This window comes from Melanerpes formicivorus, unplaced genomic scaffold (assembly GCF_026170545.1).
Source record: "Melanerpes formicivorus ecotype bairdi unplaced genomic scaffold, bMelFor1.0.p_v2 SCAF_35, whole genome shotgun sequence".
In the NCBI taxonomy this organism is placed as follows: Eukaryota; Metazoa; Chordata; class Aves; order Piciformes; family Picidae; genus Melanerpes; species Melanerpes formicivorus.
The window spans coordinates 5950553-5976068 of record NW_027142387.1 but is presented as its reverse complement, the minus strand read 5'-3'; the positions used below and the strand labels follow the sequence as shown (position 1 = coordinate 5976068).

General features: G+C 45.8%; 1 protein-coding gene across 4 annotated transcripts in view; it reads right to left on the bottom strand.

The window, feature by feature from the left end:
* Positions 1-25516, bottom strand: part of ANKIB1 (ankyrin repeat and IBR domain containing 1) — a 65355-nt gene that overhangs the window by 20084 nt on the left and 19755 nt on the right. For all 4 annotated transcript variants that reach the window (XM_068157000.1, XM_068157002.1, XM_068157001.1 and 1 more), the window contains exons 2-8: positions 18475-18743; positions 14588-14888; positions 12400-12582; positions 9112-9229; positions 6863-7071; positions 2265-2353; positions 446-590 (exon numbers count right to left, since the gene is read on the bottom strand). In XM_068157000.1, the coding sequence (XP_068013101.1) occupies positions 446-590; positions 2265-2353; positions 6863-7071; positions 9112-9229; positions 12400-12582; positions 14588-14888; positions 18475-18662 (1233 nt within the window). In that variant the 5' untranslated portion in view covers positions 18663-18743. The remainder of the gene's footprint in view (positions 1-445; positions 591-2264; positions 2354-6862; positions 7072-9111; positions 9230-12399; positions 12583-14587; positions 14889-18474; positions 18744-25516) is intronic.

Here is a 25516-nt window from a genome sequence, read left to right as displayed (position 1 = left end):
TCTGGATGGCCAAAAAAATATTAACTGACTTGTACTGCTAAATTCTTAAAAGAGAAACATGTTGGTGATAAAAATAAGCCCAAAATAAATCTCAGGAATTTTAGGCTGCAAACACAAACAAGTCTGGCTGACGCAAATCTTCTGCTCCCCTCTTACAATCATTAGTTTGATCATATCCTGTTATTAATGCTGCATTAAGATCCATGGTACAGCAGCAGTGCATTTGTGCTCAAGGAATAAAACACAGTGTTCTGGCTTTTTTTTCCCCAGTGCTCCAGCAAATGTTGATATTATGGTATACAAGTCAGCAAATAATTTGATGTACTCATTAATTTATTAAGTTTCTACTTGGGAAACTACAGATCTGTTGCAGCATTTCACACTGAAGTTATCTTTACACAATGAAACACAGTTGAAGAGCACAAGAACAGTTGGAGGAAATTACCTTAATGTCAAACTGAAGGTATCTTTTGTCCATCTCCTTGGAAACCACGCTTTCTATGATGTCTACAGGCACAAGCTGGAAACAATCATATGCTGGGCAAAAAATGTTGTGAGCTTCACCCTCCTGAATTTTCAGGTTCAAAAATCTGCCAGAATTTTGTCAGTCAGTATTTGTGAATAAAAGGTTAAAGATTCAAAGGCTGCCCAATATTTTATATTAGGTTGACAGATATTCACATTAATCCATTTATAAACACAGACTAGAAAGTGTCCCTTTCTGCTCAGGAGGGCTAAAGAGCTGAAGAGCATAATTTAAAGACAAGGACAGTCATGGTTTGGAAGTGAGCACCACCAGCTATGTGTTTGTGGTTTCCATCCTTTCCTTTTCCCAGACAGCCCTGCCATGCTTAATTAAACTGAGCATTACTTCTAACTTAGATCAGAAATGGAACATGGAAGTGTAATTAATCTAGAAAATAATTCACTTGCTATTCAATTAATTGCTCTAACTGTGCCAAAATAGGTCTGCTCTTGGAAACAAACTTCTAAATGGTAACCTTTCCAGTCCCTAACTGAATGCAGGACAGAATGAGCTCAGCAGCCTGCTGAAAACTGGGCTTTAACTACCAGTACTCAAGGTTGCTTAGTTCAAAAGCTGTAACTTCCTTATTAACTTGACAACACGGATGATATTCATCTTGTCTAGCTTCAGTCATCTGAAAAACAGGCAGCTATTCCAAGTTAAGTCACCAGGATCCTTTAATAGTTAAGGTAGAGAGACTTGCCAATTCATTTGGATCCTAGAATGGGATAACTGAGTCCTGGCTCTGCTCCAAGTAACTTAGAAATGCCTGGCTCAGAAAGATAAATCCCACTCTAGATGTGCCACCACGGACACCTGCTTGACACTGAACTGTAGCTCTGAGTGCATGCCCAAATCACAGTACACAGAGTCCAGCACCCAAATTAGAAGCCCTATGTCAAGCCTGAAGTATGACTACTAATTTTCTTGCCACTGGAACAGAACTGCCTTGTAAATGCTCATGTGGAAGAAAAAATGCTCTTCTTGATTTAGGAGGCATGGTTTGTCTGCAGGAGGACTAGCTGTGCTGATGTGACACTGGAACAAGACACTACAGTGGTGCAGTCCAAGGAGTAGAATCCCCTGAAGAGGGACAAAGATGACTCTAAAGACAACACACAGAGATGTACTTATTCCTAACAAGTATTATGAGTGTTTATACCAACACAATTATCAATTGCTGTGGTTTTTAATAGCATGACTATTCAGACTTTCCAAATAATTCTGTGGTAACAAGAGCACTAGGCAGAACTCCTAACAGAACACTAACAGCAGCCCTAACACAACTTCTAAGCTCAATCTATTCCTCAGTTATCAAGCCTCCATGTAAGAAAGCATTTTAATTGCTTTCCTGACTGGGAATGAATTTCTGATGCCTAAGTTTAGTTTGCTAAACTAAGAGATGGAACTAAGCATGTGCTTAATTTAGGAAGTGTAAACCCCACTGCTGCCAACATCACACACACTGAGTAAATCAAGAGCAGGCTCTTTTTACACACAGACTTCAAATATTTGCTTAAGAGTTCTGCTGAATCAGGACCAAACCAAACGTTTTGCAAGCCCAGAGCAGTCGATGGCCACTTTGAGTGGCAACTTAAATATTTGATAGGGTCAAAGCAGCAACACTTTGAAGCCCAAGGCACCATTTCAACATTAGCTGTTAATGGTCTCTATCCTGTCCTCTTCAAAGTAGCAACTGTGAATGTTCCTCAGAAGATAGCAAAGAACATGTACTCACGCCTCCCAGCACGCTCTGCAGAAGTCATGGCCACAAGGCATATCCACTGGGTCTTCAAACACAGAAATATTACACATACAAATGTCACACTGCAGATGGAAAGAAAGAAAACCAACAACTTCTCATTAAGAAATACCCTAAAGCCTTTTGCATTGGTAGCAGGACACATCACATTGGAAAAATCTCTTCAAAAAATTAAGTGCTCACTAAAGGAAAAAATATCTGCAGAAAAAGAAGTGATTTAAGCTACAGATAGATGGGAAAGATGAGGTATCTCCATTTCTATACCTATCAAAACAGAACACCTTGGGGTGTCTTCCATCAGGCCCAGCTCAGTGCTTTACCCTGCAGAATGCTAGGACCTCAGAGTTAAGAGTCCTAACGCCAAAAGGGACCTGAAGTTTTCCTTAGCTTCACAGGCAACCAGAAATAGAATTTGGAGATAATGGGGGCTACAAGAAACGGTTAGCATTTCACACAATCAGGGCCATACAAAGGCAGAGTAATTTGGTTGCACAACAGCAGAGAATAGAATAGAATAGAATAGAATAGAATAGAATAGAATAGAATAGACCAGACCAGACCAGACCAGACCAGGTTGGAAGAGACCTTCAAGATCATTGTGTCCAACCTATCATCCAACACCACCCAACCAACTAAACCATGCAACCAAGCACCCTGTCAAGTCTCCTCCTGAACACCTCCAGTGATGGTGACTCCACTACCTCTTCGGGCAGCCCATTCCAATGGGCAATCTCTCTCTCTGTGTAAAACTTCCTCCTAACCTCCAGCCTAAACCTCCCCTGGTGCAGCCTGAGACTGTGTCCTCTTCTTCTGGTACTGGTTGCCTGGGAGAAGAGACCAACCTCTGCCTGTCTACAGCCCCCCCTAAGGTAGTTGTAGAGAGCAATGAGGTCACCCCTGAGTCTCCTCTTCTCCAGAGTAAGCAACCCCAGCAACCTCAGCCTCTCCTCATAGGGCTTGTGTTCCAAGCCTCTCACCAACTTTGTTACCCTTCTCTGGACACACTCCAGCAAGTCAACATCCTTCCTAAACAGAGGGGCCCAGAACTGGGCACAGTATTTTAAGTAATAAAATAAACTATTTTTTTTTAATACTTTGAGGCTTTTGATCAAAATAAAGAATAAGTTAAGCTACAAATAGTGTAACAGAAGATATCCCTGCTGAATTTTTCACAACTGTTTACTACAGGAAAAACAACATTCAATATTCATAGAACTCTAGAATGGTTTAGGTTGCAAGGGATCTGAAAGACCACCCAGTTCAAACCCCCCTGCCATGAGCAGGGACACCTCCTACCAAACCAGCTTGCTCAAGGCCCCAGCCAACCCCAGCCAACCTGCCAGGCTTGGAGCCTCCACAACTTCTCTGGGCAACCTGTCCCAGTGCCTCACCACCTTCATGGGCATGAATTGCTTCCTAATGTCTCACCTCAATCCAGCTTCTTCCAGTTTGAAGACATCACCCCTTCTCCTGTCACTCCATGCCTTTGTCAGAAGTCCCTCCCCAGCTCTCTTGTAGCCCCCTTCAAATTGTGGAAGGCTACTCTAAGGTCTGTCCCCGCAGCCTTTTCTTGTCCAAGCTCAACTCTCTCAGGCTGTCATCACTGGAGAGGTACCTGCTGAGACTTTTACTCTGAAAACATTTCAAGCACAGCCATGGAACTGCTCATTGCCTGTGGCTAGGCATGAAACTAAATACCCCTGTTCTTGAAGGAGTACAAACTAATCTTTATTCCAAGAGAAATAAAAATTCCATAAAGAGTTGCTTCAGCTTTCAATACATTGAACATTGTACACACACAAAGGATGTTTTCACTCAGCCTAAGATGAGCAACTTTTAAAAAGCCAAAACAAAACACCCCCCCCACACACACAAAAGTCAGCCTTTAAAGTGTAAAACTCGATGAGGGTACTTATTGTTTCAGCAATTTCAGCTTCTTGTCTTGCCAAAATTCAGTGTTTTCCAAGCTGACAACGCAGCAGAGAAGCCCACTAATAAATTTAGCTGACTTTTCAGTGATGTTTAAAAATGTAACTTCAAAATAAGTTCCAACTATCAAGTAGAGAGCATGAACTGCATCAGTTTGAATTATAAAGCAGGATGTAAATGCAGGATTTGAAAAGGAGCTTTGTATCTGCTGGGTTTCTTCGATCTATTCCTTTCAGATTGCATTTTCCCGACAAAAATGAGAGACTTCAGAAAAATGATCTCCAACTTCACAAACAAAATTCTGACCATCTTAATAAGGTTTTTAAACAAACAGGAATCCCCAGTGTGCAACTCTGGGTTTGGATTGAGATACAGTAGATGCAGAATGGCAGTCATTAGCCAAAACTGCATTCCTGGCTCATGGACCAGCAGTGGAATAGAAAACACACAGCGGAGAACCAAACATTTTAATTGGGAAATAAAGCCAGGCAGAATTTAACCGCTAATGTAAAGAACAATGACATGATCCCTTCTATACAATTTTTTTCTTCAGTGTCTTGCAATTAAGAAACAAATTATTTCCATGCAGGCTACATTTTGTCTGGAGATGAGGAAGAAATTCTTGATAGTGAGGGTGGGGAGACACTGGACCAGGTTGCCCAGGGAGGCTGTGGATGCCCCCTCCCTAGAGGTGTTCAAGGCCAGGCAGGATGAGGCCTTGGGCAAGCTAGGCTGTTGGGAGGTGTCCCTGCCCATAGCAGAAGGTTGGGCTTGGATGATCTTTAAGGTCCCTTCAAACCTAAACTATTCTATGAATGCAAAATCTTTATTTTAATACAAACTCATGGGATGATCCATTTGCAAGTAATAAGTGACACAATGACTGGAAATGGCCTCAAGTTGCCTCAGGGGAGGTTTAAATTTGAGACAGGAAACTTCTCGAGGTTCTCAAAGCCTGGCACAGGCTGCCTGGGGAGATGGCTGAAGCCCCATCCCTGGAGGTGTTTTGAAGAGGAAGAGATGTGATGCTGAGGGCCATGGTTTAGCCCCAGACTTGGGGAATGGTTGGACTTGTTCATCTTCAAGGTCTTTTCCAACCAAAAGGATTCTATGTCTATCGTACTATGACTGCATATTACAACCTAGAAAAATGCTTAGGTCATGGAGCAAAGGTTTTATAATGCTGCAGCTGTGGATTATCAAACAGAGAACTCTCTCTTCCAAAAGCACCCCTCTGATTTTAATGAAAGGCACTTTCATATTTCAGATTTGCCATAGCCTTGTAAGCTGCATGAAGAAGCCCACACATAGTAAAAGTAATTATAAGCTTTACAGTGCACCAGTGGGCTGACATTTCAAAATGCAGACAAAGAGAATCTTGTTTCCCAAAGGAAAAAAAATTCAAAAGGCAGGGTTCACAGCACTGAGAAGAGTCAGGGAAACGGAGACAATGGAAGTAAAAAGTCCCTTCCCAGCTTTCCTGAAAGTGGCCTAGAAGAAAGCTGGCCAAGACGTTTTACAAGGGCTTGTAGTGATAGGATGAAAGGTAACTGATTGAAGCTGGAAGAGGACTGATTTAGACTGGAGATTAGGCAGAAATTCTCTACAGTGAGGATGGAGAGACACCAGAACAGCCTGCCCAGGGAGGCTGGGGATGTCCTCTCCCTAGAGGTGTTCAAGGCCAGGTTGGATGGGGCCTTGAGCAACCTGGGCTAGTAGAATGTGTCCCTGCCCATGTCAAGGGGGTTGGAACTTTAAGGTCCCTTCTAACCAAAACCATTCTATGAATCTACAAACCGAAACTCTTGATAAGGGTGTGATGAGAAGAGAAGCTCATGGCCCTGGACTCAGCACTGGTGAGGCTGCACCTCAAATGCTGGGTTCAGTTTTGGGGCCCTCACTCCAAGGACATTGAAGGGCTGGAGCAGCTCCAGAGAAGGGCAACAAAGCTGGTGAAGGGTCTTAGGAACAGGGCTGGTGAGGAGTAGCTGAGTGAGCTGGGGTTGTTTAGTCTGGAGAAAAGGAGGCTGAGAGAAGACCTCATTGCTTTCTAAAACTCCCTGCAAGGAGGCTGAAGTGAGGTGGAGGCTGGTCTCTTCTCCTAAAATCAGATGATAGGAGGAAAGCAAATGGCCTCAAGAAGGGGAGGTTTAGGTTGGATCTTAGGGAAAATTTCTCTGCTGTAAGAGTGGTCAAGAATTGGAACAGGCTGCCCAGGGAGGTGGTGAAGTCACCATCCTTGTAGGTGTTCAAGAAACCTGGGGACATGGCACTTGGGGACATGGTTTCATGGCCATGGTGGTGGTGGGTTGATAGTTGGATGCGACCTTGAAGAGCTTTTCTGACTGAGACAATTCTGTGATTCAAAAGAGTCACATGCTCTGCTTTGAGTGTAGCTGGCTAAAATGCTACTTTCTGGGTGACAGCCAAGGTGAAAACAGACTGGTTTGTATCACCAGATGCTCCATGGTGTTATTATATAGGATGTTTAAGATGTCAGCTTCCCTGTTCATTGCTTTTGGAAGCTTCACAAATGTGTTTTTTGGACTGAGATGAGACAACACAGCTCTCCTGTCTGCATAGGTGTACTATGTTTAGAATGATCTCTTCTGCCCTGCTAGTTCCAGATCTAATTATAAACTTACCACAGCTGTCTCAAGGTCTCCTGGTGAGGGGCTGATCTCATCAGGGGAAGTTACAGAAGAGCGAGTGGTGCGTGGAGTCCGCGGAGAGGGCAGCGTATCCCAAGCATTGTAACCACTTGGAGGGGGCGTTGGCATCTGAACCCCTGAACGCTGGCAGCAGTTCTCTGGATTAGACATCCAGGCTTCAAGTAACTTCTCCCTGTCCCAGTCTCCAATAAATGCACAGATACAGGAAATTAGGCAGCTGACAAGGTTAAAAAAATGCATTTTCTCAAAAGAATATACAGACAGTAAGCTAAAATCATTAGAAACAAACATGCATGCTCAAGTATGGCAGGACACATGGCTACAGAATTACAAGTCAAGGGGCAAGGTCAAATCCCAGGCACAAGGCCTGACAGAGTGGGTTGAGAGCAGCCCTTAAGAAAGATCCTTGGGGGTGTTGGCTGCTGAGCAGCTCCCCATGAGCCAGCAGTGCCCTCATGCAGCCCCGAAGGCAGCTGTGTGCTGCGCTGCATCCAGAGGAATGTGGCCAGCAGGGCAAGAAGGGATTTTGCCCCTTGCCTCTGCTCTGCTGAGATCCTGCCTCCAGTTCTGGTGTCCCCAGCAAAAGGACACAGAGCTGTTGAAGTGAGTTCAGAGGAGGCCACAGAGATGATCCAAAGGCTGAAACACCTCTGCTGTAGGGACAGGCTGAGGGAGCTGGGGTTGTCGAGCCTGGAGAAAAGAAGGCTCTGGGGAGATCTAATAGCAGCCTGCCAGTACCTGAGGGGGGCTACAAGAAGGCAGCAGAGGGACTGTTTGCAAAGGCCTGTAGGGACAGGACGAGGGACAATGGTTTGAAATGAGAGCAGAGCAGATTTAGATTGGATGTGAGGAACAAGTTCTGCACCATGAGGGTTGCCCAGGGAGGTAGTTGAGGCCCCATCCCTGCAGATATTCAAAGTGAGGCTGGCCAAGGCTCTGAGTAAGCTGTTCTAGAGGAGGGTGTCCCTGTTGACTGCAGGGGGGTTGGACTGGATGACCTTAGGAGGTCCCTTCCAACCCAAACCATTCTGTGATTCCATGATATATGCAAAGACAGTGCCTTAAGTATCATCAGATCACCACAAGTTCATGGTGACTGAATTCAGTGTTCAAAGGAACACAAGCACCAGTTATCAAATGTAAAAGAGAAGAGTTCCAGGTACCAGAGTTCCTCATGACAGTCTGACAAATGTTGTGGGTTTAAAACCATGTTTTCCTATTTCATTTTCCCTTTACTTTCACCAGGAGTCCACAAATGGAAACTTAATCCAGCAAATCCAGCAACGAGCATGCAAACCATTAACTGCCTGAGTAGTTCCTCTGGCATCCAGGAACAATGCAGATGCTTCAGTAAGCAGAAGCCTGGAATCCCTGAATCAAAATCTAAAGCTTCCACTGAGTTTCAGAGATACTTTTGTTTGGAGCAAACACTCAATCTGGTACACTCCCAATCTGACAACCCTGCTTTCAAGGATGTGATGAGAGCACAGAGTGATTTCAGTGGAATTACACTAGTTACAGATCTACAGATGGAAAAATATACCCTGCATTAGAAGAGTGACTATAAAAATCCTTCCAAGGACATGCAAGTTGGTGCTTCCAAACCCAAGGCAATTTCCAACCATTTATTGACATGGTCACACTGCTTTTATTGCCACAAAAAAACCCCAGCCAAACTCCCCAAACCAAACCACACCACATTTTTGATCCAGTTTTATACACAAATAGATAGTGGCAGAAAACCCAATGGTCTGACAAAAATAAGTGCAACAAAGCTGACTTTTTGGACATGGATGGAAGTTCTGCTTGTGTGTCTCTCACCACAGGCAGGGAAATCTTTTCTTCCATACTGCATAATTCCAAATTTGAATCACTTTCCTGTCTCCCTGTCTCCCTCAGTGCTTTTTGACATCTTGCAGCTGTACTTCTTTCTGAAGCAGTGTGTGAAATAGGAAAGCTCTGTTTCTCCATCTCCCTGAGTTAAAATGTCTTCCAGGATAATTCTGACTTTGAATCACTTTCCTAACTGTCTCCATCTGCCTCCAATGCTTGTTGACATCCTGCAGCTGTACTTCTTTCTGAAGCACGGTGTGAACTGTTTCCTGCCATTTGATTAACTGTTACTTCTCTTTCACTTGGGAAATCAAAAGTTAACTAGACAACAGCAATTTGCATTTTGCTGAAAACAGCTTCTTTAGCCTTGAAAGGTTTTTCTGGATTACCGTGTGCCCGAAGCAGGGCTTCTGCCGTGAAGAGAGGAGCCTGGAGCATGTCAGCAGATTCCACAATTAGCATATCCTTAAGCCTTCGCAGGTCCTGGAGTCTTAGCCCCTCATATGGCTGTGAGAAGAAGAGAGACAACTGTTGAGACACTGGAACAGGCTGCCTAGGGAGGTCCTGGATGTCCCTTCCCTGAAGGTGTTCAAGGCCAGGATGGATGAGGCCTTGAGCAATCTGGTCTAATGGGAGATGTCCCTGCCCATGGCTGAGGGGTTGGAACTACATGATCTTGAAGGTCCCTTCCAACCCAAACCAGTTGAGGATTCTATGATATCAGGACCTTTGTGATTGGCAAGAGTAAAGGTGTCACAGCTCTGCACTGGCTCTGTCCTTTTTGAGAAAGCAAGAAAAGCAGAAGAAAAATGGCCTGTGAGTGTCCTGACCTTTATCTTGATTGCCCAAGTTGAGGGAGTTTCTGCATGTCCTTCCAGTGCTGCCCAGGCATGACTCAGTAAAGGACAATCTGAATGTTAATGGCATGCACTGAAATAAATCTGGGCCACTTGATTCCTAGCACGCTGGAATTTGACTGACCTACTTAATTTCTTACAGAAGAGATCATTTAGAAAAACATGTCAGAGAGACAGGGATACAAACAGCTGGGTGCCTGAATGATTCTAAGTGCAAAGAAAGGGGGGGCGGGAAATGGAAGCAGAGCGCAAATTGTCTTGACTGAAGCTGACCTGCATTTTGAATTGCAGTTGTGAATCAAGCAGCTTTGTCAGCACAACACTGCTCAACTCTTGAATAACATCCCCCAAAGAAAAGGCTTTCCTGTTAAACCTGCAGCACAGATGCTTAGTCCAGGATCTAGTATTTTCTTCTCAGAATTCTATATTAAATTGATTGGTTCTAGGTCAAACACTGACAAATATCTCCCTTGAGTAACAGCCTATTATGTGATCTCAGCTGGAGCATTCCACACAACCCTGCAGGGATTTGGGGATCTTGCTTTTTTTTTGTTTCTTTTAGGCATCCCAATTTTGTCTAAGTAATAAAGGAAATATTTCTGAAGAATGTGTTTGAAACTTCAGGCATTTGTTTCATAAAATAATAGATGAGCCCAGAGAGGAAGCTGAAAGAAAGGAAATGTTAGGCTGGCACAGTTTAGCTTTGTCTGGAAATTCCAGAGTGAAGGCTTTGCACAATGAGAATCCTTAAAAGGGTTGACTTGTCCAAGACAGTCTGGCAGAGCCTTGTGAAGACACCATCTTCAGTTCTAAAGATGTAACCTTCATGTAACAGCAGAAAGGTTTGCTTTGAACTGCTCCAAATATTGATGACTTCTCTCTGCTGTAAAAGATTCTGATTCCAGCTCATGATGCTCAGAAACCTCCTTTAAAACTCAGCCTTACAGGATTTGAAGGGGGCCTCCAGGAGAGCTGGAAAGCAACTGTTGACAGAGGCATGGAGTGACAGAACAAGGGGTGATGGCTTCAAACTGGAAGAACCTGGACTGAGATGAAATATTAGGAAGCAATTCTTGCCCATGAAGGTGGCGAGACACTGGAACAGGTTGCCCAGGGAAGTTGTGGAGGCTCCAAGCCTGGCAGTGTTCAAAGGCAGGTTGAGCAAGCTGGGCTAGTAGAAGGTGTCCCTGCCCATGTCAGGGAAGTTGGAACTAGATGATCTTTCAGGTCCCATCCAAATAGTTCTACTTGTACAACCAAAGGAGTGGTAAACTGCAACTTTTGAAGTGGTTTAGCTAACAGAGAAAAGCAGAACTTCAAACCCTCCTCTTATAACCATTTGGGTGTCTCTAGATGGGAATATTCAGAGCCACTACAATGAGTTCATTACATTTGCTCTTTCAATGTGCAATTGAAGGATATTAAACCTCACCTCATGAGCTCTCACCTAGGACTAAGCAACCTAATTAAGCTTGTTGATATTTGAATGCAGTCAAGGAAATTAGCTCAGAAAATTAATTGAATGGTACAAGGCCTTTCTTACTTTGAAATGGAAGTGACCATGTGTGGCATGCATCAGGGAAACGTGATCTAAGACTACTCATATTTAAATCTGAATGAATTTTCTTTGACATGTCATTAGGAGGTGGGTTAAGCTAGTCAGAGGCAAGGCCTTTTTTAAGGGAGCAGCCATACAGAAATCTTCTGGTTTACCCAAAATTACTTCATAATATTGACTGGATCCCAGCACTTCTCTGTGTGTTCTGATTTTAGCTATTTAAGCTCAGATGATGGATGTGGGAGGGAAATTTTGCTCAGAATCTTCTTGTCCAATCACAGAACTGGATTGGTTAAAAAAGACCTTTAAGATCATCAGCCTGAGATCACCATGGCCATTAAACCACGTCCCCACGTGCCATGGCCACACATTTCTTGAACACCTCCCGGGATGGGGTCTCCACCACCTCCCTGGGCAGCCTGTTCCAATTCCTGACCACTTTTGCAGCAAAGGAACTTTTATTAATCTCCAACCTAAACCTCCCCTGGCACAATTTCAGGCCATTTCCTCTTGTTCTATCACTCGATACTAGGGAGAAGAGACCAACCCCCACCTCACCCCAGCCTCCATTCAGGAAGTTGTACAGAACAATAAGGTCTCCCCTCAGCCTCCTCTTACCAAATTAGTGTCCCCTGGAAGACATACCAGGATCTGGGCAAATAAATGTGCAACAGTGCATTGTTCTCTCTTTCAAAACATGACTTCAGAATAACACCACCTCTTTTTATCTGCTTTCTACTAAAGTTCTGCTACACAGCAGCTCTAGGCATCACGTTGTAAAACATGACCTGTCTGAAATCCTGCCCTACCCAGTTGCTTTTTGGTGACACTCAATCCTGTCTCAGCCTAGGAAAATCCACCACAACATTTTCCCTCTCCAGAATTTCTCCTTTCCAGACTTTTTCCTGCCCTCCTTTTCAGGCAGGAAGGCTGAAGAAACGAAAATGTGTACAAAATGTTTGTTTTCAGAGACAGTTTCCCACCATATTGGCCTCACTCTACTTCCTTTCAAGACAACCCATGTAATTAAGTATAAGAATCCAACTTTTTAGTTTTGGTCCCGTATGTTATGTTGTCTGAGTTTAACCTGAAAGCCATAGAGAACTGTGTAACACCAAACGTTTTACAAACCCACACCACAAAGTACAGCACCTGCTGAAATGCTTTGCAGGGCTTTGCCCCAGTGCAACTGCTACAAATAGAACAATGTGTAAAATACCCACAAATGTGTCAAATACCCCAAAAGTAAAGTATCCTCTGACCTCTTTTTTATCTAAAGCAGCATATTCAGCTTCAATGCTTTCAGCTTCAGGATCACGTGAAAATACCATGCGAGATTCCAGGTTCAGAGCCAGCTCTTTGTGGTGCTGTTTCTCTGCACAGTCACAGGGGGTGTCTTTATTTTCATTTTCTGCAAACAGATCTCCACCATGTTTTACTAGAAGCTGGAAAGTAAAACAGTGAAGTGAAGAGAGTTACTCATTGCCAACTCAACTATTATCCCGAAGAGAAGACTTCGTGGTTAAGAACACACAAAAACATAAACAAAGAAAAGAGGAAGAAGACAAATTATAACAGAGAAGCTTTGTTTGCCATGGAGTACTGCTGTTGTTATTAAATAAATTACTGCCTGATTTCAGGCATCTACCCACAGTAACCCCACAGAGCCACAGCACAGTCTCAAGCTGTGCCAGGGGAAGTTTAGGCTCGAGGTGAGGAGAAAGTTCTTCACCGAGAGAGTCGTTCGCCATTGGAATGTGCTGCCCAGGGAGGTGGTGGAGTCACCATCCCTGGAGGTGTTCAAGAGGGGATTGGACGTGGCACTTGGTGCCATGGTCTAGTCATGAGGGCTGTGGTGACAGGGTGGACTTGATGATCTTTGAGGTCTCTTCCAACCTTGGTGATACTGTGATACTGTAATCACTTGACTTGGAAAATACCTTTAAGATCATCCAGTCCAACTATTCTCTAACTCTACTAAGGCTGGAGCTAAACCATGGCCCTCAGCATCACACCTCTGCCTCTTGGAAACACCTCCAGGGATGGGGATTCAGCCACCTCCCTGGGCAGCCTGTGCTAGGCTCTGAGAACCCTTTCAGTCGAGAAGTTTCTTCTCTTGTCCAACCTAAATGTCCCCTGGTGCAACTTGAAGCCATTTCTTCTCAACCTGTCACTTGTTCCTAGGGAGAAAAGACCAACCCACACCTCACTCCAACCTCCTTTCAGGGAGTTGAGGAGAGCCAGGTGGTCTCCTCTCAGGCTCCTCTTCTCCACACTAAACACTCCCAGGTCCATTAGCTACTCCTCACTAGCCCTGTTCTCCAGACACTTCAGCAGTTCCCTGCCCTTCTCTGGGCCTTCTAAAGCACCTCAGTGTCTTTCTTGGCCCAAAACTGAAGCCAGCACTCAAAGTGTGGCTTCCCCAGTGCTGAGTCCAGGGGGACAATCCCTGCCCTGGTCTGACTCCAAGACAAACAGAGTGAATTGGAGTCAGAACTGCTTTAGTACATTGAACAGTGCCTACTGCCATGAGAACATAACCCCGTTTCTGTGATTAATTGGGGAATTGGCAATCTAGTGGCTGGATGCATCTAATGAAAGCTATCAGAGGCAGTGAGCAGCAGAGCAATTCTTTGTGAAGCAACAAGAATCATGAACTTTAATGATGAGTTTCAAACCCATTGACTTTGCAGCCTGCAGTTAAAAGCTGCAGCCCAGCTCCAGAAGCACAGTTTACTCTGCAGCAGTTGTGATTTTTTCTGACACTATGGTCTGCCTGCATCTTTGTCATTTTTCCAATTAATGAAAAATGGAGTTAAAAAAATGCGTACAATGGCTCAGGTTAGAAGGGACTTTAAAGATCATCTCCTCCAACCTCCCAGCCATGGGCAGGGACACCTCTCAACTAGACTCAGCTGCTCAAGGCCTCATCCAACCTGGCCTTCAACACCCCCAGGGAGGAGGCAGCCACAGCTTCCCTGGGCAGCCTATTCCAGACTCTCACCATCCTTGTGCTGAAGAACTTCTTCCTAAGCTCCAGTCTAACCCTGCTCTCCATCAGCTTCAAACCATTCCCCCTTGTCCTGTCTCTAGACATCCTCAGGAAAAGTCCCTCTGCAGCCTTCCTGTAGGATCCCTTCAGGTACTGGCAGGTAGATCTAAGGTCCCCCTTGGAGTCTTCTCTTCTCCAAGCTGAACAACCTCAGCTTCCTCAGCCTGTCCTCATAGAAGAGGTGCTCCAGCATTTGGATCATCTTTGTGGCCTCCTCTGCACTCACTCCCAACAGCTCTGTGTCCTTCTTATGCTGGGGACACCAGAACTGGAGGCAGGACTTGAGGTAGGGTGAATAGATTCTGTCAGGGGTTTTGCCCCAGAACAACTCTGTGACCACTACCCATGTCAATGACCATCAGCAGTATGCAGAGCTGTGGTCAGATACCAGCTCTTACCTCAACACAGGTTTTCATCCCTGAGGCAGCAGCATAGTGCAAGGGTGTATTTTTTTTGTTATCAACAGCATCGATGGCTGCTCGTTCATATTGGCCTTCATCCAGCTTTGCTCCCTTCCACTTCAGGATCATTTGCAGACAATCTGCTCTTCTGCAGTCATCTTCTGAGGGTCGTGTCAGGCGAGGATGAAGAGCTCCTTCTGAGATCATGATCTGAGGTCCCATACACAGTAAGTGCATAGATGTCTCGTTGTGCACGTTGCGTTTGTTTGGGTTTCCATCTCGAACGAAAAGGAAAGTTCTGCAGGGGGGGAGAAGAATAATTAGCAATTAACAGCCTATCAGCAAGGTAAATTTTCCACCCCTGCAGCCAGATGGATCAGCAGATTTTTCCCCCCCAAGAAATCCAGAAAACCCCCTAAAAAGGCCATTCCCTTGCCTAAGCTCAATGCAGAATCATAGAATGGTTTGGCTTGGAAGGGACCTCCAAAGGGCATCTATCCAAAGTCCCCTGCACTCAGCAGGGACATCCTCCACTAGAGCAGCTTGCTCAGAGCTTTCTCCAGCCTCACCTTGAAGATCTCCAAGGGTGGGGCCTCAGCCACCTCCCTGAGCAACCTGTTACAGTGTTCCAGCATCCTCATGGTGCAGAACTTGTTCCTCACATCCCATCTAAGTCTAAATATGTTGAAAACTTCAGTATGAATCAGATGTAAATTTTGCATGTAAATTTTATGGCCTTTATAAAACTCATTGTTGGGCTTTGGGAAAATTAGGTTTGATTACTTATTCTCCTCACTTGTTTCTCTTCTGTTTCTCACAAATGGGTGAAAAACACCAGAGCTACCAAAGGCAAGCAGCAGCTCATTCTGGATACATCAATGGGCTTCATATTTCCCGAGTCCCCCCCTCCTCCCCACTTTCCTCTCTTTAATCTCTTCCAAAAGTCTCCCTGAGAGGAGGTTGGAGTGAGGTAGAGCTTGGTCTCTACTCCCTAGTATCAGGTGATAGAACAAGAGGAAATGGACTGAAATGGTGCCAGGGTGAGGGTTAGGTTGGCCATTTGGAAAAAATTTCTTTGCTGAAAGTGGTCAGGCATTGGAACAGGCTGCCCAGGGATGTAGTGGAGGCACCATCCCTGGAGATGTTCAAGAAGTATGTGGACATGGCACCTGGGGATGTGATTTAATGGCCATGGTGGTGTTAGCTCAATGGTTGGACTCAATGACCCAAGAGATCTTTTCCAACCAAAACCATTCTGTGATTTGATGCAGGAGACTTTCACAAAGCAGCGCTCCAGACCCTTGCAATTTGGCTCACACCTTCAGAGGTATGAAGAGCTCCATTTTGCCTGGAAATGTACTGAGAAGATCTTGTGAAAATCTGCATTGCCTGTGAGAAATACCACTTAACCACAAGGCAGACAGACTTTACTCCAGTTGCAGTCTTCAGGGTTTGCTTCAAGCTGCAGCTCTTTGCAGAATCCAAACTTGAGGTGACAAAAGCACCCCAAAAACAACAACAAAAAAAAAAGGGTGTTGAAAACAGTGACAAAAAAAGAAAGGCTGCAATGTTCACACTTCCTGCTACTGGTGTCTGCAGCAAAGCAGCAAGACAGGCAAGATCTCCAGGCTGGCAAGCTGATAAATAAACAACTGGCACATTCCCTCACTCCAGGCATCCCAACATTTCTTTGCTGCAAGAGTGATCAGGCATAGGAATAGGCTGCCCAGGGAGGTGGTGGAGTCACCATCTCTGGAGGTGTTCAAGAAATATGTGGGTGTGGACACGAGGGCTCCAGAGCTGGACACAGCACTCCATGCGAGGTCTCAGTAGAGCAAAGGGGCAGAATCCCCTCTCTCAGCTCTGGCCACACTGCTTTTGGTGCAGCCCAGGCTGCCACTGGCCTCTGGGCTGCAAGTGCCCATTGCTGGCTCCTGTCCAGCTTTTCACCCACCAGCACCCCTAAGTCCTTTTCTGCAGGGCTGCTCTCAATCTCATCATGCCCATCCTGGACTGATATCTAGGACTGCCCTATCCTAGGTGCAGGACCCTGTACTTCACCTTACTGAACCTCCTAAGATTCTCCTTACCCACCTTCCTGGCCTGTCCAGGTCCCTCTGGATGGCCCCATCCAGTCCTTCAGTCCAGCTTGCTATTAAAATGTTACACTGCAAACTCCAGGTCAGGCATAAACCTAAAGCTCACAGCTTTCTGAGCTTCAACAGAGGTGTGGGTGAGCCATGAGTTAATACAAGATACAGAAGAGCCAACTCCTGTTAGCCAGTAATTTAAAACTCATATGCAATGAATTAATTCACACAATTAATGAATCATCCACCTTCCTACAGAGCAGGTCAATATTCATGCATAAAACTTGGAATAATCATGGTTATTTCATTAACTCAAAGAACTTCTCCCCCTAAATGCACTGGAACAAAACAACCACAGTGGACTAGAAAGCTCTGATAAGATCTTTTAAGTCACTGCTGACAGCTGTAGAGAAGCAGGAGCTGCTTTAAATAATTTTCTAAAGAGCATTATTATTTACCTGGTGGTTAAAGCCACACCTAGTAAAAGTAATCATGGATATTTTTGTTCATTATATAGAACATTCTTTATTACTGCTTACAGTTTCTTCTCTGTTTCATTATGCTCCATTTACAGACCAGGAATCTCCTGCATGGAGTAAAAGTCTGAGCAGGAAACACTGATTTTTTCCATTGTAAGCTCAAAAGATCTGTTGATAGATCACTAACCATTTAGCAGTGAAAATCCAGACTATTATCTTGACTTCTGTACACACGAAATTCAATTTGCCCTAAGAACTGTTACTAACACTGTCAGGATTTAGGAGAAGGGACAACAAACTGGAACACTGGAGGTTTCACATCAACATTAGGAGAAAATTCTTTACTATGAGGGTGCTGCAGCCCTGGAGCAGGCTGCCCAGAGAGGTTCTGGAGTCTCCTTCTCTGGAGACTTTTCAAAACCCACCTGGATGTATTCCTGCATGACCTGCCCTAGGCGATCCTACTCTAGCTGGGGGATTAGACTCAATGATCTCCAGAGGTCCCTTCCAACCCCCATCAGACTCTGATTCTGTGACTTCCATACCACTAGTTATATCCTGCTAGAGCAAGGAGTGAGGTTACACCAGTAGTCATGTGGGGTGATGACAAAGGAAGCATCTGAAAGGCTGCCAATGACACTGCTTCTGATGGAAGTCTGCAAAGAGTTAATACTTCCTTCATAGAATCACAGAATGGTGGGGATTGGAAGGGCCCCCTGGAGTCCAAGCTCCCCTGCCAAGGCAAGGTCACCTAGAGAAGGTCACACAGGAACAAGTCCAGGCAGGTTTGGAATCTCTTCAGAGATGGAGGAGACTCCACAACCTCTCTGGGCAGCCTGCTCCAGTGCCCTTAAATTAAGGAAGTTCCTCCTCATGTTTAGACAGAGCTTGTTATGTTCAAGTTTGTGCCTGTTACCCCTTGTCCTGTCATGACACCACTGAAAAAAGCCTGGTCTCATCCTCCTGACACCCATCCTTGATCAGCATTGATGAGATTCCTCAGTCTTCTCCAGACTAAAAAGCCCAAATTCTGAGTCTTTCTTCATCACAGAGATGCTCCAGCCCTCTCATCATCTTTGTAGCCCTGGGTGACAGAGCAACTACTAGAATTTAGCCCCAGATATGGGCTTGAACACCAGCCTGTGATCCTAGGCTCACTGCCAGGTTTTCTGTTACTCTTTGACCATGCTACAAGTTGTGTGTCTGCAGCCACACACAGACATGCAGACACGTGCACACGAGGCACTCAGCACCCAGCTCCGGCCTTTCCTAGCTTGGTCACTCACTGCCAAGCAGAGCTTCCAGGCAGCCTTACCCCAGGATCCGGTTCATCCCATGCCTAGCAGCATAGTGGAGAGGAGTATTGTGCTGGTAGGTTTCTCCGTAGGAAGTATTTGGGTCAAGAGTTTCTTTGAGTTGAGGGTTGCTCTCATAGATCTGGCAGGCCAAGTTTTCATCTCCATTGATCAGAGCTTTGCGGAACTTGGTGGTTGTATTTCCCATCTTGCTCTCCTAGCTAGCAGTAGCGCTTTTGCCTTTGCCCTTCATCCACTTGTTGGACAATTCTGTAACATGCTTCACAGCCTAAAAAGATAAACAAAGGGTCAGTTACTCTGTTTGAAAAAACAACCTTCCTAGATGAATTCACCCAGAGCTACAGCACTGTGAGCAGGTGGTGAACAAGTCCATGGGGCCTGGAAATAAAAAGGCTCTGCAGAGACCTTAGAGAGGCCTTCTAGTAGCTGAAAGGGACCTGCAAGAAAGCTGGGGAGGGGCTTTTTACAAGGGCTTGTAGCGATAGGGTGAGAGGGATTGGACTGAAGCTTGAGGAGAGAAGCTTTAGACCAGAGATGAGGAGGAAACTCTTGACAGCAAGGGTGGGAAGACACTGGAAGAGGTTGCCCAGGGAGGTTGTGGATGCCCCCTCCCTGGAGGTGTTCAAGGCCAGGCTGGATGAGGCCTTGAGCAAGCTGGGCTGGTGGGAGGTGTCCCTGCCCACGGCAAGGGGTTGGAACTGGATGATCTTTAAGGTCCCTTCCAACCCAAACCATTCTATTGCTCAAGGCCTTCCAGGTAAAGACCCACAAATCTTCCCAGATTATATTCCTCGCAAAATTGTGCCATCACCCTGTGCTCTTCACTACCTACACTCTTTGGCCATAAAGAACTTTCCAGCTGCTACACCTCCCAGCCTCTCACCTTTATCTGATGGAGGTGACCAGTATCTCCAGTTGCATAAAGACAGGGCAGACAGAGCATCTCCACTCATGAGATGGGACAAGAGAAGCTTATCAGGTCATGCAGTTGGAAAGAGCACATGCTGCTTTACGTCAAAGGGACAGACAGACAGGGGACTCAGCACCAGGCTGCAGCTGGTAGCCCAGTGAACCTTCTGGGAGGTCTCTTTTGTGCATGAGTCATCCCATCCAGACTGCTCCATGCCATGCTCTACTCACCCCACAAAGCACACACTGGGATGCAAATATGCCAGGCACAGCAGGATAGAAGGAGAGTTATGATGTCGGCTGTACAGAATCGGGCGAGGCAGGAGCTGCTTCATGCCCAGGGCCTTATATTCAACTTGTTCAGTATTCAGTATTCCTAAGGTTGGAAGAGACCTCAGAGATCATCAAGTCCAACCTGTCACCCCAGACCTCATGACTAGAGTAAGGAGGACGCTACTGCCCACTGCAGGCTTTGAACTCACAACCTTCCCATTAAGGGTCTGATGCACTACCAACTGAGCCACTTGAAGGACCCTTCAAGTTGTTGTGTCTACCTCCAAACTTCTCTTTCTATTTTGGCTTTCTAGCACCAGCCATCAGTGCCCCAACAGCTTTACAGCAGAATCCAAGGGGGCTGGAGCTGCAAAATATCCGTAAGAATTGGAATGTGGATACAATTCATGTGACAAGGATTTCAGGAAACCTGGGGAAGAGCTACAAGGAGGTATTTTTGTTTCCCCAGAGTAGGCCTCTCACAAGCTGCTTTCAGCCTCTGTTGTGAACTTAACACATCATGCTGCATCCCAGCATTGCCACAGCCTTGATCAGATCCCGTTCTGCACAAGGTCCTACCAGCAGAACTCTTGCATTGTCTCCTCATTGCAGTTCCTCTGAGAGGTCATTTTGTGAACGCTCATCCTGACGTCACCAATGCCACCAGGGCCATTTGAGAACAAGAACAGAGGTCTTGGTGGCCTCCATTTTTCAGAGAATCATGGAATCATTTTGGTTGGAAAAACGCTTTAAGATCATCCAGTCCAACCATTCTCTAACTCTACCGAGGCTGGGGCTAAACCATGGCCCTCAGCACCACATCTCTGCCTCTGGGAAACACCTACAGGGATAAGGATCCAACTGGGAAGCCACTGCCAGGCTTTGAGAACTCTTTCAGTCAAAGAGTTTCTTCTAATATACAACCTAAACCTCCCCTCATGCAACTTGAGGCCATTTCTTCTCATCCTGTCACTTGGTTACTACAGAGAAGACACCAACCCCCACCTGGCTCCAACTTCCTTTCAAGGAGCTGTAAAAAGCCAGGTTGTCTTCCCTCAGCCTCCTTTTCCCCAGACCAAACATCCCCAGGTCCCTCAACTGCTCCTCACCAGCCCTGTTCTCTAGACCTTTCACCAGCTATGTTGCCCTTCTCTGCACCTGCTCCAGCTCCTCAGTGTCTTTCTTACGGTGTGGGCCCCAAAACTGAACCCAGCACTCAAGGTGTGGCCTTGCCAGCACCATAATCCTTGCCCTGATCCTGCTGGCCACACTATTACTGATCCAGGCCAGGGTGCTGGTAGCCTGCCTGCCTGCTCAGTAGGAGGTGAGGAAAACACATTCAAATGTTGAAAAAGATGAGGAACAGGGTTTGCAAAGGTCCAGGTCTAGGAACAAACAAGCCCATGCTTTTATTGTTTCCTGGAAGCACTCCTACATGCTGGCTTTGTTCTCAGTAGAGCTAAAAGCCAACGTGACCCTACTGATCTTTCCAAGAGATCTTGATTTATGTCAGGTGAATGAAGAAATTGATTTCCTTCTAGCAAAGAGGTGATTTAAGTGACCAACACTCCTTCAAAGCAACACCTTCAATCAAGGGCTAAGAAATTCTTCACTCAGAGTGCTCAGGCATTGGAACAGGCTGCCCAGGTTGCTGGTGGAGTCACCATCACTGGAGGCGTTCAAGAAACACGTGGACATGACACACGGGGACATCGTTTAGTGCCCATGCTGGTGTTGGGCTGAAGGTTGGACTCAATCTTGGAGATCTTTTCCAACTGAAATGATTCTCCAATTCTATGAATCCTGGAGATCATTGCATGCCAAAAAATGAGGCATCTTCCCACAGCAAAATACTTTTTCTACACAACAACTTTGGGAACTATTTAACTCTTTCTAGTCCAAGAGAACCTGCTTGGCATGGTGCTAAGTTCCCAGAATCTCACAGATTGCATCAGGTTGGAAGGGATCCTCAAAGTCCATCTTGTCCAATCCCCTGCACTCAGCAGGGACACCTCCAAGTAGATCAGGCTACCCAGGGACACATAAGTCTGATCTTGAATGTCTCCAGGGATGGGGCTTCAACCATATCCTTGGGCAACCTGTTTCAGTCTCTCCCCACCCTCATTGTGCAGAACTTCCTCCTGATGTCCAACCTAAATCTGCCCTGCTTCAGTTTCAAACCATTGCTCCTCATCCTCTCACCACAGGCCCTTCCCCAGCCTTTCAGGAGGTCCCCTTCAGATACTGAAATGTAGCTCTAAGGTCTCCCTGAGGCCTTCTCTTCTGCAGGCTGAACGGCCCCAGCTCTCCCAGCCTGTGTTTGTAGGAGAGGTGCTCTCAAGGCATCACAGCTAAGAAGGAGCCATTCAGCTAACTGCAGTGACAAAGGCAATCACTTTATGTGTGCCAGCAAATTAGCAACTGCTGCACTTGTGATAAAATATTTAATATACCCACTGGCAAAACGCTGCTCCTCTGGCAGGGAAATGGCAGGAGATAAATTGGACCTCATCTAACGTTCATTTACACCAACACAGACCTTCAGGAAATGTCTGCAACTTTTGCCAGAACACCTCTGCTGAATTATTAGGTTGTTTTTCCCACTGCATGCAAACTCTTCCATTATTTACATAAAGGCTGGGGATAACAACATTTAATTCTATCATGGCCCTTGCAGTTTGGATTTATGGAGATTATTCTTGACTGGTGTGGAATTACAATGAAACACAGCCGTGGTGCATGGCAATGAGTTTGGGCTTCAAGATCAATACTGAGCCAGAGAAAACAGACAGACAGAGAATGAAGCTTATTAAAAAGCTTCGATAATTGGTGAGACACTGGAACAAGTTGCCCAGGGAGGTTATGGGTGCCCCTCCCTGGAGGTGTTCAAGGCCAGGCTGGATGAGGCCTTGAGCAAGCTGGGCTGGTGGGAGGTGTCCCTGCCCATAGCAGGGGAGCTGGAACTAGATGATCATTAAGGTCCCTTCCAAACTAAACCATTCCATGAATCTATGAACACCACCAAACCAACGTGAGGTTGAATCACAGAATGGTTTGGGTTGGAGGGGACCTTTAAAGATCATCTCCAACCCTCATACCATGGGCAGGGACATCTCTCAGTACATTACATTGCTCAAAGCCCCATCTTACTTGACCTTGAACACTTCTCATCACAGGGCATCCACAACTTCTGTAGGAAACCTGTTCCAGTGTCTTACCATCCTCCATAAAAAATTCCTTCCTTATATCCAATCCCAGACCACCCTCTTGAGTGTAACACCACTGCCCCTTGTCTTCTCAATATAGACCTCACTAAAATCTCCCTCTCTAAAGATCCCTTTAAATACTGAAATGCCACAAGTTCTGCCTGGAGCCTTCCCTACCCCACACTGAAAAACCCCAACTCCTTTGGCCTTTCTTCATAGAAGAACTGTTCCAACTCTCTGACCGTTTACATGGCCTCCTCTGGACCTCTGTAACAGGGCCATGTCGTTCTTGTGCTGGAGATCCTGCAGCTGGACACAGGACTGCAGGTGGGGTCTCAACAGAGCAGAGGCAGAGAATTACAACCCTCAACCTGCTGGCCACATTGCTGACCTTCTAGTTCTTCTATCAGTTCTCCTATTAAAATCATCAAGGCACCCAGTAACCAGTGTAGACACAAAGACAAGACAAAGGACTGCTGTTCTCTGTAGCTCTGCTGAGCTTTCCAAGGTAAGGTGAGGAACAGAGTAATTACAGAAACACAAAATGCTAGGGGTTAGAAGGGACCTCCAGAGATCACTGAGTCCAACCCCCCTGCAAAGCAGGATCACCCAGGGCAGGTCACACAGGAATGCATCCATGTGGGTTTTGAAGATCTCTAGAGAAGGAGACTCCACAACCTCTCTGGGCAGCCTCATTCAGGACTCCAGCACCCTCACAGTAAAGAAGTTTCTCCTCCTGTTGAGGTGAAATTTCCTGTGATTGAGTTTACATCCATTGGCCCTCAGCCTATCACTGGGTATCACTGAAAAGAGACTGGCTCCATCCTCCTGATAGCCACCCTTCAGATATTTGCAGGCATTGATCAGGTTCCCCCTCAGCCATCTCTTCTCCAGACTAAGCAGCCCCAGTTATCACAGCCTTTCCTCACAAGAGAGATGCTCATAGCCCTCCATTGAACTCTCTCAAGCAGTTCCCTGTCCCTTTTGAACTGGGGAGCCCAGAACCAGACACAATATTCCAGATATGGCCTAACTAGGGTTGAGCAGAGCAGGGAAAAGAACCTCCCTAGACCTGCTGGCCAGACTCTTCTTAATGCACCCGAGAAGAGGAAAAGTGAAGAAGAAAGCAAGTCACCAGAGTCCCTTATTCTGGAAAAACTGATCCATTTGGCATAAAAATTGCATGGAACAGAAGAGAGTAGCCAGTCCTAATGGCACAAAGCTTTTCAACAACTGCTTTGAGAAAGTGCTCTGCTTCACCCAACTAATGGCATCTTTATGACTTTCATTGAAGAGCTTCAGCTGTTTACTTCCACCACAAGTCACTACAGACACTAGAACCATAAAATACCTAATGGTGCTTGTTGGTGCAGCTTTCTCCATCACATCAGAGGTCATGCTGAAGCTAGACACAGAAGACAGTGACAGCAGCTGTGACATTTCTCCTGTGCTCTCACTGTTCCTGCTGGCAGACAGATAAGGTAGTGGAAAGAAAAGAAAAAAAGGCGGCAGCAGGAGTAACAAGCCTGACAAGACTGCCAGGAGCAGGAAAAATGCATGAAACAAGGGAAACCAGTTTGGAGGAGTCAGTGGGTGGAAAGTGAAAAAAGGAAGAACACTGCAAAGCCTTCATCATCCATGGGCCACTGTCATGCAAGCTAAAAAATGAAACCCAGCAGGTGCTGATTTAAACTAAACCCCCTACTAATAAAGGGTCTGCATGCGGGGGTGAGTCGTGGTTGTCCTCAACAAACATCCTTCACTCTGGCATTTTTTTTGGTTCCAGGAAATGGCCAAGGCTGTATAAATCTCACAGGGATTTTTCTTTTGTTGAAGCTCTCACAAGCAGGATGCACCCATGCTGCTTGTCAGTGCTGCAGGCAGGACAATGAATCACAGGATGGCAGGGTTTGGAAGGGACCTCTGGAGATCATTGAGTCAAATCCCATGCCAAGGCAGGTTCACAGGTTCACAGAATATATAGGGATGGAAGGGATCCTCAAAGGACATCTTGTCTAATCCCCCTGCAGTCAGCAGGGATACCTCCAACTAGATCAGGCTGCCCAGGGACATATCAAGTCTGATCTTTAATATCTCCAGGGATGGGACCTCAACCACTTCTCTGGGCAGCCTGTTCCAGTGTCTCCCCACCCTCATTGAACAGAACTTACTCCTGGTGTCCAACCTAAATCTGCCCTGCTTCAGTTTCAAACCATTGCTCCTCATCCTATCACCACAGGCCCTTCTAAACATCCCTCCCCAGCCTTCCTGGAGGTCCCCTTCAGATACTGAAATGCAGCTCTAAGGTCTCTCTGAAGCCTTCTCTCCTCCAGGCTGAACGGCCTCAACTCTCCCAGCCTGTCCCAAAGGAGAGGTGATCCAGCCCTCTAATCATCTTTATGGCCTCCTCTGGACCTGCTCCCTGAATTGGTTTTCCATTATTTTGTTCAAAACCTCCCTGAATCTATGGAAAATTTTAACAGTCACAGCTGAAATTTCACAACTTAACTATTCCTTGTGAAGAAACAGCTTTTTTTATCCTGCCACTTGTTAAATTCTGTTTCCTTTGGCTGTAAGAGCTGAGAGACAGGAAAAACTCTTCTGATTCTAGAGGTTTCTATCCTACCCCCTTGTACAGGTGAGCATCCTTTTG